Source organism: Streptopelia decaocto (genome assembly GCF_964273445.1).
Source record: "Streptopelia decaocto genome assembly, chromosome: 4".
Classification (NCBI taxonomy): domain Eukaryota; kingdom Metazoa; phylum Chordata; class Aves; order Columbiformes; family Columbidae; genus Streptopelia; species Streptopelia decaocto.
The window spans coordinates 64,976,789-64,997,126 of record NC_138658.1 but is presented as its reverse complement, the minus strand read 5'-3'; the positions used below and the strand labels follow the sequence as shown (position 1 = coordinate 64,997,126).

The window sequence follows — 20,338 nt, the reverse complement described above, 5'->3', positions numbered from 1 at the left end:
TGCATACAGGAACAATAACTGCATTATCCAATTCATAAAATATAATTAAAAAACTTGGCCCTGGAGTACAAAATTGCAGTGTTGAGATCAATAAGTTTTGACAGTTTGCTCCAGCTGTAATCTGAGTCTTCTCATATAGTAATTTGTCTGTTATTAGATTTCATCAAAAGTTTAGTGCTGCTGGATGTGACCACTTTTAACCTTAAACGATTTCTTTTCATGAAAATTGAGGATTTTTTTAATTTCTTAATAACTTGGGCATGTAGTTCTCAAAAATTATAGGAGTTTTGCAGCTCTCAGCATTTACAGTTAAGGCCTCTGATTTCTTATATACACTCTGAACAATAAAAATAGAGCTCTGTAGAAAATACGGTCAAGGAAACGTTACACTGGCCATTGTATACCATATTAAACTATCTATTGCAAACCTTCTCTAAGGTCTCCTAGCAGTGATCATAATGAGTTTTCCCTCTGCTTGTATGAAATTTGACAGTCTTTTGAGCCTCAGTAACCTCACACATAGAAATGCAATTAGATCAGCACAGTCTGTTTTCTTCTGTAATGCAGGCCAGATACTTTCCTCCAGAGACTCCCTATATTGAACCAAAATCATACTATCTGAGTAAAAGATGTTTTCTACAAAACATGCAACCTAGCATTAGCTTCCTTTGGCATTTTGTTCGGATATGATAAGACAAAAACTGGAGGAAAAGCCTCTAGGCAAACCTAGGCACCAGGGAATCTGACCCTGATCTACAGCTGTGTTACTGTACACGATTCTCAGGATGACCCCCAAATCCCTATGTGCAATATATTTGGCTCTAAAAACTAATGGAACAGTAAAAATAAGTTTTTACTTGATCACCTTAAGAAAATCATGAACACTTTCAATATGAAAAGTTTTAGTGAGAAGACTCCCTTGTTCGGCTTTCTGTCTATGTTTGAACTCTTCTCTCTTCTTTCTACGGCACTCCAGTAGTTTCAAGATCAGGTCTTTACTTCGCTGGATACATTCTGGAACATAAACCACTGATGATTAGATACCACAACTCCGCAGGGAGAAAGTAGCATCTGCTACTGTCACACAACATAAGCTCAGAAATCTGTTAGTGAGTGAAACAGGCAAGTAATTGTTGTGCAGGATTTCAAATTTGATTCTTACCCTGATGGTATTTTTAGACATGAACTTTTGGATTGTTCCATGGCACTTGAATGTATCAGGTTTTTGGGTCACTACTATCCTGCACCCTGTTCACTGCTGCTGCTTATGCAAAGGCAGTGAGTTAATTCAAGAAACAGATTCCCACCTGCAGCATGCCAAACCTCCCCCTCCTGCTTTGGGAAGGTCCAGAAGAGGCTCATTACCTAATTGCAGATATGTAAACGCTGCCGCAAGGACAGGGGCAGTAACATATGGTGGGGTGAAAAGGTCTAGAGCAGTGCTAGTTCAGATAATGTTGAACTGGCATGCAGCCATACATGGCTTCCAAAGTGACACATCCAGGAACCTGCAGCAAAATTTGTCAAGGTCCCTCTGATTTTGTGCTAGTACTGTGAGATATTTGAGAATGAGTTCTTTCCCTTTCCGTCCCCCCTACAGCTCCAAATCATTTATAAATTAATGAGTCTATCTGGGCCTCACACTACAATTTTCTGCTATTAATTCATGTCTCATAGCCCGTCCACCTAAGAACAACTTTATTCTTTTATTTCACCCACCCTGCCCCAGATCTTCACTCCTGACACAGGCAGCTAAGGGGAATGCAAAAAATAAAGCCATCTGCGGCTGCTGTGCTGCCATCACATCAACTGCTTTAACTATGAGAAATTATTTTGTGAATAAAGTAGCATGGTACTGTAGCACTGAGCCTGCTACTTATTCTCCATGCTAATTTATCAGGCTGATGATGCACTGACAAAATGCTTAAAAGTGCACTGAAAGTACAGAAAAGCCTGTAATAAAAATGTCATCTGAACAAATGTAGCAATAGTTATTTTTAAACATTACTGGATTCTTTATGACTTCCTTGTTTGTTTCCTAGGAACACAGTCTTGCAGGCTTTGTGTTCTGCTTGTGAATTGTAGGTACAGTTTAATTTATGTATTTAGGAGCTCAAGCAAGGTCAGCATAGACTCTCATGTGAAAATGCTGCACTCCAGATTCAAGCACATTTCATTTCTGTCTAAAACCAGCAGGTTGATAATACCCTTCTGCATAGGCTGTACTATCATCTAATATAGCTATATATGACTATAAACAGCTACTTCGCACAAAATCAAGGCCTTGACAGAGGTATTTTTGCTTTGGAACAAGAGAAACTTGACAAAAATGTGGAAAACACACCGACAGATATACGTTTTTGCTTAACCAATGTTACCGGTTGAACCTATGTAAAGACTATGAACTAGGCATGCCAGTTTTAGAAGAAAAAGTCCATGAAACAATTTCATAGTAATAAGTAATAATGCCTGAAACAAGACCTAGAAGACTTGAAGCCAAAGTTCCTATTCTAAGCACCCACCCTTCACAGTAACAGTGTTCTTGACCAATTTGTCAACACCTTTTTAAAACAGAGGGGTATAAAACTGAAATAGTATTTTTTTTACTACTTACTACAATAACAATAATAAGAACACACACCCATATTTGTTAAGTCATGACCTCTGGTCTAAGTACTCACCATTACTGAAATCTGCCAGCTGTTCCCAGAAGGCCTTGTGCAGATCAGTTAAAAGTTCTTCCTTTTGTCGGACTGAGAGATTATTCTTTACAGTTAAGTGGTCAAGAATATTTGATACAATATTTAATCTACACTTGCATTCTTCTGGTATATAGGACTTCAGTGAATCGATCATTTTTACCATAAGCTCCCAGTTGAATAAGCTTTCCTGAATGTCCTGAAACAAGCATTAAATAGTTCTGTTTAGAAAATAAGAATGGGTCTTTGATTGTGCTTGTCATTACATAGAATTATTCATTCCCAAACTATGCAGAAAACTGAGGAGACTTCTCAAGACCACATGAATAACAACCTTCGTGTACTTAAATTCTTCTGAAAACCTTGACTTATAAATTCCAAGTAATTCTTTCAGTATGTCTTGTGCAAAGCAAATAAAGGATCTGTTAGATATAACACAACGTAAAGCACAGTGCTGATGCATTTATAAACACATTTTTCCCTTTTATGAACATATCACTAAGAGATGTTAAGGGTTTCCAGTTCCTGTTAATGTCATTGGACACACAGAATCAGCCTCAAATTTAATTTAGAATTTCTCAGTCGAAGTGGCATAAATACTTTGAAAGAAAAAGAAACGTCCTAATACCCAGGGTAATGATTCTCCTTCATTAATAGATCTAGTGCTCTTGCTCCTGGCTTACTGGTTGCACTAATATAACTTTTTCCTAACATGACTGTCCAAATGGTATTTTGAGAATTAGAACTCAAGTACAGAGAGGTCACGCCCCTGTGAGTCTTTATAAACTGCAACAGAATTTGAGCTCTTTGCAACAAAGCCAAAAAAGATGACTGGAGTAAGCAGTCTACATCATTCCTGAGGCAGGACTGACAGACTTTGTACACTTGTGTCATGCTTTGTGTTCACACTCACTAAATCTCTCTCAACTTTTATTTCTTTTTGTACTTTACCATTGCGCGCAAATCTTGAGATTCGCTTAATAAGCTTTCTACAGTAATCATCTTCTCGGTCAGATCCATCGCTATCTTTGTTGCTTTGGCACTTAAGCATTTTGATTGGTCCAAAACCACCTGCTGGGCTTTGTCAGTCTGCTTCCAGAAATCTTCCATCTGTGGAATATGAATCAAAAAACAATCCATGTTCCCTCATTAATCATCTAGTATTTCATTACAGCCAAAGGCATATGAGTCTACTGAGATACAAGCCACTGAGACTACAGACAGCTTTCAGTATTGGTTATACTTAGCATCTTGCAAAGTTGAAGAGCCTATTTATTGTATGATGATACACGTTTTGGTGGCACATAACCTGTAGGTCAGTCCTGACTTCTTGAAACGTAGTCATTTTGTACAGCTTGCTTAGAATTTGTTGTTAGTCCTCAGCACCTATAAAAGCCTATTATGTTGTTAGTATTAATGGGAAAACTAAAAAACAAAACAAAAAAAACAAAACATGCCACAGCCATTTTTTTTCTGGGCATTTTATTTAGCTGTAGGAGCAGGCATTCCAGTCAAACAAGATTTTTGCTAAAAAAGGAAAACTGAAAATTGTCACTATTTTGCATCATCGAAGCCTTTCAAAGCCGCATGCTACAGAAGCACTTTATTAACTGCACTGGAATTAAGTACTTCATGCACGCGCCCATTCTGATATGTTATCACGTGGGTAATCTATAGTTTAGGCTCCTATCCCAGAAACACGTATGACCCTGCACAACTGAGTATTCTGTGGTCTTCAATGGGATTACTAGTAAACACAAAGATAAGAAAATTTATCCATCACCAAGATTAGTATTAAATATCTGTGAGTTTTGACAAAAAAAAGTGCCTATACTATCTGTGAGTATGCCAAAAAACCCCTCTATTCTACTGAGGGAAGAGTGGATTAGTTCAAGGTGCTGTCCTATATGAATCTGTGTACAGAGAAATAATTTTCAATATGGATGAAAAGCATCTGCTGGCATAAGAGTGACAGACTGAGTGAATGAAGATGGCACTGGTGAATAACTGCCTCATGCTGCTCAGTGAGGCTGCCAGAGAGTTTTTATTGACTAACACTGGAGAACTCTAAACAATCAATTTTTCAAAGAGCAAAGTTAAATTGCAAAAGAAAATTGACACAGAGGTACCATCATTTCCACGACTTCCACTATAAAGTGAAAGGCACGGAGAATCACAAGAAAACTGAGAAAATTCCTAGTGAAGCATGTTAAAAAAAGTTAACTCCTCTATGAGAAAGGCCCGAGGCTGAGATGATGGGCTGTTTAGTTCAGAGCCGAAGTGCCACCATCAATCAGCACAGGCAGCTCACAGTCTGACTAGTCAGTCACTCATTTTCTTCAGCAATGAATTTGCTCAAAACTCAAAAACAGGATTGAGAAGGAGAAAATCTTCCAGATTAGTCAGTTTACTGGAAAATAATGTGGAGAATATTCTTAACCTGTCAGTTCTCTAGCCTGCAAGCTATTTGGACACAGTGACACTGCTGTGAAGAGAAAAAAGAAACAACAAACTAACAAGCTTCCCTTTGAGAATCAAATACCTGCTATCAAACTACATTTTTTACATAAAAACATGTAAATATATTATAATGTGCAGAAATGCTATGGCAAAATGTTTTGCTAAAGTAAATGTGTACAGCATGCTAAAAGGTAATAATTTTCTTAGTAATTATTTCAGCTTAAAATGTTTTATGTTCTCTTATTATTTGCTTATTCAGTTATGGAGGAATGAAGAAAACAAGGTGCTAGGATAATATTCCTAGAAGTCAGACTATACCTTGGCTTGAAATAAATCTTACCATCTGACGAGTAATAGACATTTCTCAGCTCTAAACCCAGTGTGATAAAACAGTGTTTGTATAAAAACCTCATTGTCTCCCAAAGGGAGCTGGAAATACTTTGCTGGAGCAATGTAAGAATGTTTTCAGGTCTCATGCACACCTAAAGCACTAACTGTGGACTAGCCAACACAGTAGTTTAAAAAAATAAAAGAGCATTCCCCATCGAAAGAATAACATTAAAATAAAATCTTAGGAGAGAAAAATTAGAAAGTTACATTATCTATTATGTGCTCAGAATATTCTCTTTCTTTTCTTTCTAAATCTTCTAGAGTCTGGTACTCTGAATTGTGGGCTCCTGACATTTCAGTGTTCTGGAGTCTAGAGTCAAGTTGTTTCTGCAGTTCTTCAAAATCCTGGGGGAAAAAAGCAAGTGATTTGTTAAACAGAAAACCAGATATGATTTCTAAATTTGGGAGTGAATTTATATGTCAGTTGTGGCTCATGGCTAAGGAAGCTGAACAAAGAGTCCTCAGAAAGTTCTGTCTCTGGGTAATACCACTCCTGCAGCAAGTAAAGAAAACTGAAGGTGTATATATATGGCAACTCTGAACTACTACACTCAATACAAACACATTTCCACTAGTATGTGACTATGACCAAGACTCTTCATCTCCACTGAATTCAAGTTTCAGCAAACACTGCTCCATGAGCTTTCACACAAATAAACCCGTGAACCTATCCACAAATTGTTATTTTAATGCACGTGCCCCATCTTAAATGGCAGCTATGAGTGTATACGCTGTGTTTGAAAGCACAAAGAAGTGTTCAGATATAATAATCAGACAGTGTTTCCTGCAAAGTGCTAGTGCACACGGATGAACACACCTGTAATACTCATCAGTGACAGACTACAGGGTACGTGATTATATGGAGTTTTAAAGTTTTTCAGTCCTTTGAAACCAGGATGATTTTTTTCTGACAGCTAATGATACTGGCAAATACTAGTGTTCTGCCCTTAGTAGCTTGGTACTGAAATGGATGATGCTTCAGTTGCTGAAACATGTCTTAAGTAACAAGCATTTACTTTTAATATCACACAATTTTGAGTGCCAATGCATTAACTTGACAACCTGTGTCTTAAAGAAGAGTAACCAGATTTTGACAAGCTCCACAAACAACTTCATCAAAATCCCATGAATCTTTTTCACAACACAGAATTAAAAGAGGAAACTGCTGCCTGTGAGAGGAATGAAATACTGGACTATGCTGCCCAGAGTAATGGGGGAGTCTCCTTTAGTGCAGATATTCAAGATTTGGCTTGGCAGGGGACTGGACAGCCTTAGGTTATGCCTTGCTTCCTTGCTTCCTACAGATGATCTCCAGAGGTGGCTCTCAACCCAGACTTTTCTGACTCTAATCTGGAAAATAGGAAGTGGAACCAGTAGCTCTCCTATTTAGTTTAGCTTTGTAAAGCTATTTTTCATTCGAATAATCTTAAAAATAGTATTGTGACTTCACCTGAAATGCATATTGACTGTCATTGTATGTCATCTAGTTCAGAAATGGAAAATGGATTTTGATACAAGTATATGAAAAAAAAGGGATTAAAGAGGAAAACAAGTATGCTTTCCCCTGATTAAAATAAAAAAGCCATCAGTTGCCTTCTGGTACTTTATTTCCTGCTATTTTATTATCAGTCATGATACACGGAACCAAAGACCTGATAATTAGAATGTTTTAAATCTGATGGAGTATGGCTCACAACATTCTGTTTGTTTGAATGGATTCAACTAAAGAATACTTTTATTCTTAACAGATTGAATACATCACTGTCCTGATCACCTCATACAACGACGAGAGGGAAATGTGGACAAGGCAACGGAGAGAATCAACTAACAGGGGAGCTTCTTCACATTTTTTCTGAAGTAGATTACAGATGACATGACTGTTTAAAAAGAGTAGGTGAGACAGCCTGCTGCAGCAGCTTGCAACAACTGGTTGGGTTAACTCTTATTTTCTCTGTTTTGAAATATTAATCAACAAAACCACTTACATTTTCCTGTATTAAAAGGATTTTCTTCAACAAATCATCAGTAATCTTCTTTTTATGACAAAAGTCTGTGAGGTATATTTTGAGAACCTGAATAAACATCTATTCAAAAGGAAGGAAACAAAACCCATGGTAAGTACTTGTTCAACATTGTAAGGGCATCTTTGTGATAACATTTGTCGATTTAAATCTATCAGTGAGACTACAGTGAATCATAAGCACAATAACAAAAACATCCTCAGAACTCTGTAGTTCTTCCATTATGAAAAATTCTTTAGCTTTGGCTTCAGTAAGATCCTGGAAGATGGTGTTATGTTCTAACAAGGACAAGGACATAATGTCATATAGCCTTTCAGACAGACTGACACATCTGAAACTGTCCTTCAATGGAGAATATATAGACCACTTAAAAAATATAAAGCCAATTTTCTAAAGTTTAATGAACCCCTAAGCTGAAAGATACTAACATATTTGTTACTATGATTTCAACTGTAATGGGTCAAACAAAGTACCAATTATTTTTGTATACAATAAAAAAGTAACCATCTCAAGTTTTAGCTACCTTCTCTTACAAAAAATACACTTATTTTCCAGTTGTTGTTTGGTTGTTTTTTTAAAGACTGAAATACTAGTGTCTTCAAAAAGATGTTTTTAAACACTGGGATAATTTTTACTACACCTCTTCTCCTCTTGCCTCAATTAGAGTGTCAGTGTAAAGACAATTCATTTCATTACTAAATGCTGCAGCATTTTCCAACATAAAGATAAAAATATATGAAATTTAACAGCCACCTGCCTGTTACTCATGTACTTTGAAAACAGATGATGCAGAAGTTGCCCACTTTAAAAATGTAAAAACATAAATAAAACTATATCTACGTATACGAACAGTTATTCATCCAAGATTTCAACTGAGCAAAATCTGCCAAGTATGTTATCATTAGAGTTGAGTAGAAGCCATGCTTTTGGATCTCATTTGCAATGTTTTGGATAGGACTTTGGCAAGTTTTGAACATACAACACCAAGATACCACATACTGTAAAAAGGGAAAAAAAATCATCCAGGAAAACACCGAAGGAAGAGGATATGTTTCCTTTTCCTAGACCTGACACCAAGAAAGACTGACTCTGAAATCAGAGCAAGCAGAGTGGAAACGGAAAAAACTGTTCTCTAAAATTACTTTCTTTTTTTTTTTTTTTCCTTTTCCCCTGCTAGTAAAAATACACAGCCATTCAAAGGTAAGAGTCATCTGACTTTTATGGTAATGTCTGGTGGGCCACAAAGTGTGTTAAATGCTCATTTTCTCACTTTTTCTGTGATTGCATCACCATGTTGTTAACTTATCTTCACTTACAAGTGGATGATTAACTTTGATCTCAAGTTCAACCTTCTCTAGTCAAACTGAATTTCCTTCTGGAACCTTATCTCAAGTTCCCTTCCTCATCTACTCAGATGGGAACAGATCTCAATAGAAGGGAAGCTGTTTTCCAGGTTTACTTTCATGCTTATGCTTTTGGATTGTGTAGAAATTTGATCAGAATATCCCAGAAAATAAATATTTTCACTGCATTTAAAAAATTGTATCAGAAATGAGCAAACAGATATTGGGAAAGAAGGAGAGGATAAAGCTTATACTTTATGTCCAGATTTATACTAACTAAGGTAATTGTAATGACTCGATCATAATCAGTCACCATAAACAATTGTATGCATCCTTTTTTTTTTTTTCCTGTCAGTTCTGGATGCCGTGACTTGATGTAGTTAGCTATCTATGGTTTAAATGGGTACCTTAATTCCTCTGTCACAAAAATCAGGACTATTGTACATACAACAATGGTACTGATTCAGTTGAACTACATTTCCAATTTTATTCAAAGAGCTTGGAGTCCTTTGAGTTGCAATGCACAAGCATTGTCCTTAAAACAAACTCATCTATTATTTTTTTCTATTTCTATAACCTTCAATTGCTGTATGTTTTCTCTGGAGTAAAGTTTAAAACCAAATTTTTACATTATCCAGTCTGACCTCCTGTATTTTACAGCCCAAAATATTTCTTTATATTTTACTCCTTTGTGAAGCTCATATATATGCAGAACAGAGAGGAAAGAAGAATATTGTAGAGATGCAATTCTGCTGCACTACTTCCTAGCTAGTCAGTAGTTTATGTTATTTCCTAAATTGATATTCAACTAAAATGTTCAAAACAAATAGCTATGAATGAGACATTAATACGTACCACATGTTTTTCTTTTCTGATTTCAGTATCAAGAAGCATGAGCTCTTTTAAAACAAGACTGCAAAGGCAGAGCTTAACATCGAAACTAAAATAAAGATTTTAAAAATGTTAGTATCAATCTAAATGAAGGTCACATAAAAGAGCAACACCAGGTAATAGTTTCATTTAATCACTAAATTCTAAAAGCATAGGCCCTAGAACAGCAGTCAAGTCACTTCATTTCAACATTGCCTTGTCTTTCAGATAAAATATCTCTACATAAAAGGAAGCAAAACAAAATAGTAGTTTAACAAAGCTGTAGTTGCAGTTCCCTTTAGAAAAAGAGAAAGTAAATATAGACATAAGTGGCTACAACATAAGGAAAACAAAGCTTTAAATCCAAACAGCTATAGTAAATGCGAATTTTGGAAATATTCTTCACCTCTAGTACCTTTCCCAGTCCCTATCGTAACAGAAATATAACTGTATTTATTCTTGCTAATGAGAATGCAGACACATGCATGTTCATCTAGGGGTATCTCACTGCTGAAAGAAAATCAGAGCTGATAAGCCATTTTTTATTAGCTTTACCTGCTCATCACTGGAAAGGAACAGTTTCCCCACATTATGACATGAGTAGTTCCCATTAAAACGGAGAGAACAGACCACTGCCACTTGCTGTTCCCAAGGCACCTCCTGTGTGACGTGACACTGTACAGCACAGAGGACTCTGTCCCCAGCCAAGCACACTACTGCATGTGTGAACTGAGCAAATGAGCCAGAACACAGGGATGCTATCCTAACAGTGACACACGCTTTATGAGACTGCTTTTGCCAAAGTTCTGATTCCCAGAACCGCATAAAGAACACACTGACTTTCAATACACAGCATAATGTATTACTTTAACCTCCCCAAACACGTTTTTACGGTTATAAGCAGATAACCCTTGTCAAATGTATCCATTCAAGCTCAGCCTTTGGTTTACACCAGAGCTCTAGCGATTGTCCTGAAAACCATTCGGGCATGTTAGAAAACGACCGAACACGAGGGCAGGTTTACTGCTCACCTCTCACATGTCAGCACTTCAGGGAAGGTGGTCACCTTGAGGAAGGCTCGAGCCTGAAATCTGTCATCACTTGTTGTGGAATGTATTGTTGTGGAGGAACTGCAGTCCTCTTTGTCCCCCTGGCTCAGGGACCCCAGGCTGCCTGACGTAGATGTCTCCATGACCTGATTAGGCAGAACCGCCTGCTTTGGATTCTCATGCAAAGATGGATTGGATGAGCCATCTGCCAAAGGCTACAGTCAAAGAAAATTTACAAAGTCAATTAATACAACACAATAAGGAGATAAATATGTCCTGGTTTTGTTAAAAACAAGTTTCTCTTTCAGTGAATTTTGCCTGTCAGCTAAAGCCTTCATATTAACTGCATTTTCCTGGAGAACCAGACACACGTTTTGGTAAACATAGCAATGGAATGCAAACTTATTGATAAGCATGGATGGACATCTCGCGAGAGGGGCGACGAGAAACAAGAGACTAAGAAACTGACCAACTGTGTATAACATTCCATTCACGTGAATACTTCATATAAAAGTGGGAGATCACAAGGATCTTGTCCCTTTTGCCCTTTTTCCCTTCTGCTTATGGCCGACCTTAGGAGAGGATCTTGCTGGTCGTCCCTGAGAACTGAGGCCTAGTGACAGACTGAATCCAGCTCCTGTTGGCTGCAGGGTCTAATCCAGGACTTTGGGTGCCGGCTCTGCAGTTGCTGAGACTTTCAAGATTGGTTTTGTATATTTTGTATTATTTTCTCTATTCTTATTAGTAGCATTAGTAAAACATCTTTAATTTTTCCAACTCTCTTCTCTCTGTCCTTCTTTCCCTCCCGATCGCCTGTGCTGAGTGGAAGGGGGGGAGAGGGAGGGGCAAAGAGGGGGAAGTGGGGGGAGAGGAGGTTAACAATACATCTGCCAGGGTTTTATTGTCACCCTGCAATCTAAACCCTCGACAAAATACCAATTTGCAGTGTTTGCTTTCAAGTCAAAAATTAAACAATATACACAGCAAAAGTGTTTCCACATAAATTAATATCTATCATACTGACAGGTTTCTGCATTGCCTGGAAAAGCATTCTTCTGCTGTGGTTGTCTGTCTGATGCACGTTTTCTTACTGAAGGGTAGATGGGGTTTTTCTTATTGCTCCTTCAACAGACCCAACTTCCATTAGTGTTAATGGGAAGAAAAGGTCTCTTGACTACAATGAAAATTGACTGGACACCATGTAAAGCACTTGCAGGTTTCAGGGGGAGCTGAAAGCAGCTGATGACTTACAGAATAAGCCTTGAGTCAATGGACTATACACAAAGATCCCTATTAAGCAGATTGGCAGCAAGTTTTCTTCCATTACTTGACTCAGCAATTCACACAGAATGATTGTCGTTAATTTTTACCAGTAGAATCTAAAACCTTACCCTAAATTTTTGATTGATGGGATAGATCACTTTTGCCTTTAATGCAAATGCCGTGACGTTACTGTGCAGAGGAGACTCGTTATCCTGTATGGAAGAGAACAGAAAACCATTAGGGAACAGCAGCAGACCTGACGGTTGATCACTGTAAGCACTGTATGCCCCTCTTGGTTACACCAATTAGAAATTCTTACTGAGAACTAACTGTTTATTGGCTGATTCTGCTTTGGCACAAGAAGTCTTCTCATAAGGCTCGATTCAGAGTATAAAACCCAGAAAAGACAACTCTGTCACTACCACCGCTCCAAAATGTTTTCACTCCTGCAATGGAAAATACGTAATAGCTGGTATTCACAAGTTATTTTCATTTTGGATTTGCTTCCCATGCCCCATAGTGTAGCAACTAAAGATTTCACATGAGCGACTGAAATTATCTTAATAATAGAAACTACTAAAGGATAAGTTCCACAGATATCATCATGGCTACAAATTCTGACTTTCAATTTAAATAAAGAAACAATAGATTAAACAAAACTAGTCATCATTTTTTCAAGGAAGAACTTTTATAGTACAAGCCTTACCTATAATCTAGAGAAAATACCAGTGTTCTTCCAAAGAACTTTTCATAGATAATGCATTCTTTTCATACAAACAGCTATATCACGTAATCTGATTTTCTGCTCCTCCTCTTCCCTAGCCCCTGCTTTATGCACTAGAACAATGGGATAATCAGCTTTGTTTTGTAAGGTTATGCATAGCTTAATAAAGCTTAATAAACCTGTTTGACTTTTTTGGTTTGGTCATATAAAATGAAAGAATCTGATTTATCAAAACACAATTTTCTTTTTATAGATTTTCTAGGAAATATCAAAGCACTAATAGCATCTAAAAATAGAGATAAGAGCAAACTATGTCATTCAATAGACTCTTTTATCATTGCACCTTTTCATCTCCATTTTATTTATTTCCAGAAGTCATTTTTTGATTTCCTGATAAAGTTAAAAGCACGCACTCAGCATGTAAAACACTTGCTTGTTCTGAGCAGTCCCACTGCTGGAGTACATATTGAGGGACAGATCCATTGCTCTGCAATGGCCTGAGGAAGAGCAGCCCCGGGGCCAAACCCGTAAAGCCACATTGCAGTGAGCTAGAACTAACACATCCTGCTTCCCAGCAGGCATGAGTAACACACAGTTATTATTAATACAGTAATTATGGCATTATTGCAATGTGGAAAGTCTCAGAATGAAAATACCTGTTTTTCTGAGGTGCTCTAACCTAACTAAAAGCATTTTCCATCTGTGCTTCTCCATGAACTACCAATTTGGTGCTAGTTACAGCAAAAGCCTCTGGGAATTGGAAGAAATGGCTAGAAAAAAAAGTACATGTCTTCAGTAGTTAGACAAATAGATGGGAGAAAGTCCCTTCAAATAACGAGGTTACTTCTTAGTGTGTTATCAATGTTAACAAGTTTGGGAAATGTGTATAGTTGTGAATTATCACCTTTAAAAGACTATGATCCCATTTCAAAAGGACTGGTAATACGCATAAAGTTATATCATTACATAGGTTATCCCACAGGATTTACGCTCCAAAAGAGAACCTAATCCATGTTCACTTATTATGCTTATTATGTACTTTAACTCAAGCAAAACGACTAACCATGGCTTGCCACCACTCCTGATCACAAAACTGAAATGAAGATTAATTACCTGCCAGGATTTAAAACAGCAGTAAAACGTTTATAATACTGTTTGTCTTCTCTTTGTCTTGAAACCAGTTTTCATTACAAGCTGCGCAACCGACTGGCTGGCTTTAACTGACACTTTCTGCATGTATTTAATTTATGCATAATAGATTGAATGAGCTGGCTGAACTATACATTTTTTGAAATATGCAGTTTAACTCGCAATCTTTAGCTTCACCAAAAGCAGTCAAATCAGCTTTGGATGAAAGGCTGTAATCAAACAACTACAAAATAGGACTGGTTCTCAAGTTATTTTGAGATTAACACACACACACACAAAGTTATTTGCATTTTTGATTGAGGGTGGGTTTATACCCTCTCTTACTTTTCTCTTGGAATTGTTTCTCTAATTGTCCTTGAATCCCAGCTCACTACACTGTTGTTTCAGTATTTGTGATGATTTGACCTCTGCACTGTAACTTCAGCTGGTACCTGATGGAAGAACTTCCTATGCAAGAAAGACATTGATGATGCAGCTGTTTCATTTTACTACTTTTATTCTTTCTGCTTCCATTGATCTACTCAGTTCAACTGAGAGCTGGAGCCTCTAAAGAGGCTGTAGAAAAAAAGTACTTGTTCTAGATTGCACCTGATGACGTAACTTTGTTACTGTCAAAACTTATCTAATAAATCTACAGAAAACAATCCACAACCAACTATCAGCACTGATTTCAGTATTTAAGAACTTTTCCTTATGTCAACAGTGTTAACTTTTCCCATCGGCCTTTTGAAATTAAGGACAATGCAGAGACAAAACTAAAGAAGCCCCCGTCCAAAAAGAATTCATGATCTTCAATAAAATAGCCAAAAAGTGTCCCCCAAGAAAAACGGAATTTATAAGGGGAATGAGTGCCTGAAATGGTTGCATTCATGAGCAGACATTTACTCGTACTCACTTTCTTATGCTTTTTCTGAACACTTTTTAAGAGTTTAATTCCAAACTCAATAAAATTAAGACAGTTTGGACAAGGCCCTGAATGTGGTCATTGCTACATCCAGCAAAATGGACATCCATCAACAAGAGCAGAGTTTTACCTCCAGCACGATGTCCTCTTTTGATGTACAGGGTTCTGCTTTGCTTTTCATGAGCGTGTGTTCTGTTTCATCAGAGTTGAAGCTTTCCAGAAGTCTCTGGGAATCATCCTTCTGAAATTCCAAGAGGAAACAGATAAAATATAACACTGAGATCATGCAGATTCACTGGAAACATCTTTGACAGCAGCCTGGATACATTCATGGCTCCATCATGAAAATCATTTCAGTACAAGTGAAAAATTTTGGAAAAATACAATCCGGAAATGAATGAGAATTTTACATATTCAGGAAGCAATAATTAAAATTAAAGAACTTTATGGATCTGATTTGACAGTCCAGAAGTAATCTGAAAAGTTATGAGAGGCTGTAAACATGTCAAATCAATCCATCTGCTCTCAAAACAGACTGTGCAGCCAAGCTCACAGTCTGAGTTCAAACTTCTTAATTAAAGCAAGTTAGCTAAAATGGTCCATAATTGCTTACAAAGAATACCCAGTATTTTTGTTCCCCTGCTATGAGAAAAACTTCCTAAATTAAGTTTTATGTGTCAGAAAGTTCCTGTCAGGAAAAAATAGCCATCAGAAAATGTTTACCACCAAAAGCAGCCCATAGCATTGGCCTTAAGTTCTCCAAAAAACACACAGAGCCACTGGTACGGACACAGACAGTGTGGGAACAAAACCTCCCGTTGCACACTCTTCCCTGTGCACTGGACAGACCAAAAAATAACACTAACACATCCAAACACAGTCTTGCAAGGAATTTAGTGAAGGAAAATATGTCAGCCACCCTACCTTAACAACTTTTTAAATTATTTTTCATGTTTTCATTCCAATAATTGCTTTCTATGTACTCTACCAATATGGCTGCAGACACTTTGCATTTAACTGTCTTATGAAAAGATTCTCCTTAAATTATTTGGCCACTTGCTATATAGTCAATTTTCTCAGAACATAGAGAACTGCCCAGCCTCTGAATACATTTCACTCCTCAGGATTTGCCTCTATCACCTCTCTGGAGCTTAGATCCTCAATAATACAGGTCATATTCTTGGGCTGGCCTTTAAGACATGGCAGATGCTGGTTCCTAAAAATCTACTGATGACAAAAGAACAACTACATGTCTCCCTCAGCAATCTTGTTACTTATTTGCCCCACACAAGAAGCTCACAAAATTTAGGTTCAGTGATCAGGACTTGTGGAAGTAGTCCCATTGGATTCAACACTGTACCTTATACCATAGCCACTGCAGAATAAGAATTTGCTTTTCTCATCCTATTTCTCTGACTGTTCATATTCATCCAATATTCATTTTCACTCCTTTATTTCTCCATCATTATAATTTTAAAAGTACTTGAATTTTTCCAGGATTCACTTCTCTCCTGCTAATATTTCTAATCTCACTGTCTTCCTCTCAATTTGTTTTAGCCCTTTGTTATTTTTGCAGCTGAAGTGCTACTGATCTCCTCTTTTAGAGAAACAAAGAATTGAAAAAAACTAAGTCTAACTGTAATTACTGTAACACTTCATCAAGCTAATCTACCAGAATACCATAATGAGACAAGCTCCAACCCAAACGGTCTCAAGAACCTCCAGGCAATGCCATACTCTAACAGAAGAATATTATCGATAGCAATCTATTACAGTATGCTTCATGCTCTGAAGTTACCATGGTAAGGGTTTCTTCTTATTACTTTCCTAGTGCCTCCTCTTCACGAATCATCAAACCAATAAGGCACTTAACTGCACACATCCAAGGCTGAAACCTGTAGAATCGTGATTAACTGGGCCTGAGTGACAAATGCCAGTAGCTTATTGCGGTGACCATTGCTGCTTCAAACTCCGGGTACTTGCCCTGCTCCCACCGCATGGATAACTCAGCTGCTTGGGAAGCAATAACGCACACTTGGGTAAACTCTCCCTGCTTTCTCTTCGGATATAGAAGGCTGTAATATGTGCAGTTCAGTACCTGCTACACATGCAACCGGCTTGCTCCATAGCATCAGTGGGGCAGGCAGCACAAAAAAAAAGGAACAGGCACAGACAGCCTAAGGTAGCTCTGTTCAATTTGGGAACTCAGACCCATAGGATACACCCTGCCCGCCCTGCAATGTGCTCTGTATGTGCCAGTGTGCAGTGTATTTTTCTGTCAAAATAAACAACTCTTTTACAGCAGCGGCTTTGATTTTGATGCCATTTAAGCACCTGAAGATCTGGACCAGAGAGAACTGACAGCCTCTATTCCCTATTGATATAAATGACATAAAGGATAAAAATGTACATGGCTATATTTGAGTGTGCGGTGGCAGTACAATAAAGATACCACTTATTAAGGCAGGGAAAATGGACAATTGAATCAGAGAGGCTTGCACTTGCATGGGATGCATTGATCCAGCACTTGAAATGCCTCCATTACAAGGCTAAAGCACAGCTTCAAACAGATTTTCAGACCTCCTACGTAAAAACAGTTGGGAGCAAAAGGACAAATTTTTCTCTTATGTCATGTTTAATGATGATCAACAGTAGCAGATACACACAGCAGAGCTATTACAGCTGAAAAAAGGTGCAGTTTAAAACCAAGCCAAACCAGACTCCCCAGTGCAGGTTGGCAGAGCGCTCCACAGGGCTCTCAATCTCCCAGCCGTGCCAGTACCAACCACTGCTACAACCAGTCAGTTCTGCACAATTCAGGACTCAATGTGATGTGAGAAAGATGCAGCAATCAAGAAACAGTTCTCAGAAAAAGTATCTGCCTGGTTGCAGTTCTGTGGGTATACACTACCTCTGCAATCCTGGAGTTCAAACAAACACTTTATGTAAGAGGGATATGAACCATCCACCACAGTCCTTCAAACAGTGAGGCAGGTGTGTAATTAACAAACTCACATGCTTTAGAAAACCCGGTCAGCTTCATATCAAGGAAACTGTCAGACGTGTGCACCCTCAACGCAAAGTTTTTGCTGTGTTAGTACTAATACTGTGCCTGTGCTGTCTGTAGAATGAACTTTGGAAAAGTTTGTAAAATGCTTTGGAAATCAGATTGTTCTTACTGGTTTAGGACGGAAATTAGTGTTTACTTTTAACTATCTCACTAAGTTTCTGCAAGGTGGGTACATCATTCATTAACCCCAAAAGCAACACAGCCTCATACAAGATGTGACGGTTGTGAGACGCAACTAGTGGGCCACCTATGCCAAAGATACAGACCAGCGGGGCAATATGCAGAACACAGAAATACTTAAACCGGCCCCTTTTTTGAGACAGTCCGTTTGTTTCAACAAATTTTTAAATGAAGAGACTAGTAAACAGAGCTGTGCCGGGAATTACGGGGCTCCCCACCCACCACCGAGCTGACCCCAAGGCCGCAGGGCTGCCGCTGCAGAGCTCACCGCCGGCCGCGCCGCTCACCCCCTTCCCCGGGGCCGGCCCAGGGCTCCCGGCCCAGCTCGGTCAGCCCCGGCGGGCCCTGTGCCCCTCGAAACCCCGTCCTGACTCCTCCAAGCAGTTCACCCCGCGACAGGCCCGAGGCGGTGGGGAAGGGGCTGCCCGGCCCCGGCCCCGCGTACCTCTCTCCGCCGGCGCGGCCCGAGCGCGCAGCGGCAGAGCAGGGCGGCGACGGCGGCGCCCAGCAGCAGCCCCAGCAGGACGGCGGGGGCCAGCAGGGCGGGCAGCGCCTGCAGAGAGCGAGCCCAGAACTGCAGCCCCACCGCCCGCAGGCAGCTCCCGGCCGCTGCCATCGGGCCCGGCGCGCCGAGAGACGAGGAGAAGGGAGGTCCCGCAGCTCGGGGCCCCTCCGCCCCCCGCCCTCGCCGCCGTGGGAGGAGACCGATGGCGGAGGGATGCAGCGGCTGAGGCCCGGCCTGGCTCGGGGGCAGCGCCTGGAAAGTCTCCGTGGCGCTCTACGCGCCCGCGGAGCGCCCGCCCGCCGCCATGCGGGAGCTGCTGGCCGCCCTGCTGCTGGCGCTGCTCCCCGGCGCGCCCTCCGCGCCCGCACAGCCCCTTGGAGCGGCCACCTGGCGCGCCCGGGTCCGGGGCCGCCTCCCGCCGAGCCCCGCGGAGGGGGCCGGAGCACCGGACCCGCCCCGGGAGCCCTGCGGTCAGCCGGCGGCTGGGGTAAGGCGGTGTGCCCGCGGGGCGCTGCGCGGGCCCGGCGCGGCTGATGGAGGGCGAAGGCGAGGCCCAGTCTGCGGGCGCTGGGAGCCCCGGCCGCGGGGTGCGCGGGACGAGCGGTGACCCGGCAGAGCTGCGGGCACTTCCCGGGCACTGGGGCTGGCGGCAACGCGCCCGAAAAGTGGCCAGGGGCCGCCGTGGTGGGGTCACTACGACGTACCACATGACGGCAGCGGCCCCGCCTCGTTCCTCCAGCATTTGGTGCTTTTTTAGCTAGTCACAGCACCCGTGCCCACTGGTGTCAGCCCGCTATTAGGAGTGCACTAGCGCTTTAGCTCCCTTTCCCTTTCCCTTTCCCTTTCCCTTTCCCTTTCCCTTTCCCTTTCCCTTTCCCTTTCCCTTTCCCTTTCCCTTTCCCTTTCCCTTTCCCTTTCCCTTTCCCTTTCCCTTTCCCTTTCCCTTTCCCTTTCCCTTTCCCTTTCCCTTTCCCTTTCCCTCCTCCCTTCTCCCTTCTCCCTTCTCCCTTCTCCCTTCTCAATGTGTGGTGCAACTACAAAAAGTCTAATCCTCAGGAAATTGTATTGCAGGGAAAAAACAAAACAACAACAAAGCAAACAAAACTTATTTTTCCACCAGACAAATAAATTACTGTAAAACATAGGAAAATGTCTTCTGGCAATGTTATTGCATTGAATCAGTTACCTGTGAAGCATGATGTGAGTGCTGGCCTGTAGAATTGGCACTGTTTGCCGATGTGCAGCCCTTGTGATGCCCTCTGGTATTATGGACATGCTCTGCGGCAGCGTACAAGAATTATGCCGAATATCCAGACTCTATTTTTCAGTGCTGACTACTGAGAACTGAATGTCAGATAATGCAGAAGAAAACACAAGGATTGTTGGGATGTCATTTGTAGTTGACGCACACGGACATATGAACACCCAAGATTTTTGTACGTGAGCTGTTCTAAAACCACAGATGAATGAATGCCTGGAGTCTGTGGAAATCGGGAGCCATTTGTACACTGATTTCCTAGGAAGCAAGAAATGAAGTTTGTTAGCCTGCATGCCTTTACGCACACTTAGACCACCGTCCACTTTCGTTACAGGCTCATTTACAAAGGAGCAGTTGATATTTAATATTCACATTTGTATGTAAGCTGATACAATGTGTTGAGCAATATTTGCGATTTATAAACACTGTTTATTTCAACATTTAACATAATAA

At 40.2% G+C, this 20,338-nt stretch overlaps 2 protein-coding genes across 5 annotated transcripts in view; one reads left to right on the top strand and one right to left on the bottom strand.

The window, feature by feature from the left end:
• Positions 1-18,825, bottom strand: part of EVC (EvC ciliary complex subunit 1) — a 50,937-nt gene extending 32,112 nt beyond the window's left edge. For 2 of the 4 annotated variants that reach the window (XM_082051472.1, XM_082051471.1), the window contains exons 1-10: positions 18,568-18,804; positions 15,003-15,113; positions 12,224-12,307; positions 10,815-11,047; positions 9,769-9,853; positions 7,535-7,633; positions 5,757-5,894; positions 3,651-3,809; positions 2,682-2,898; positions 866-1,014 (exon numbers count right to left, since the gene is read on the bottom strand). In XM_082051472.1, the coding sequence (XP_081907598.1) occupies positions 866-1,014; positions 2,682-2,898; positions 3,651-3,809; positions 5,757-5,894; positions 7,535-7,633; positions 9,769-9,853; positions 10,815-11,047; positions 12,224-12,307; positions 15,003-15,113; positions 18,568-18,738 (1,446 nt within the window). In that variant the 5' untranslated portion in view covers positions 18,739-18,804. Of the gene's footprint in view, positions 1-865; positions 1,015-2,681; positions 2,899-3,650; positions 3,810-5,756; positions 5,895-7,534; positions 7,634-9,768; positions 9,854-10,814; positions 11,048-12,223; positions 12,308-12,414; positions 12,516-15,002; positions 15,114-18,567 lie in introns of those variants that run through there. The other 2 variants (XM_082051474.1, XM_082051473.1) reach the window with 2 other exon arrangements.
• Positions 18,826-18,840: 15 nt separating this feature from the next.
• The window catches only part of EVC2 (EvC ciliary complex subunit 2), a gene marked incomplete at its 5' end in the record, with an annotated part of 72,502 nt that continues 71,004 nt past the window's right edge, over positions 18,841-20,338 (top strand). Inside the window, 2 exon segments of the mRNA XM_082051470.1 lie at positions 18,841-18,876; positions 18,878-19,114. Coding sequence (XP_081907596.1) covers positions 18,841-18,876; positions 18,878-19,114 — 273 coding nt within the window.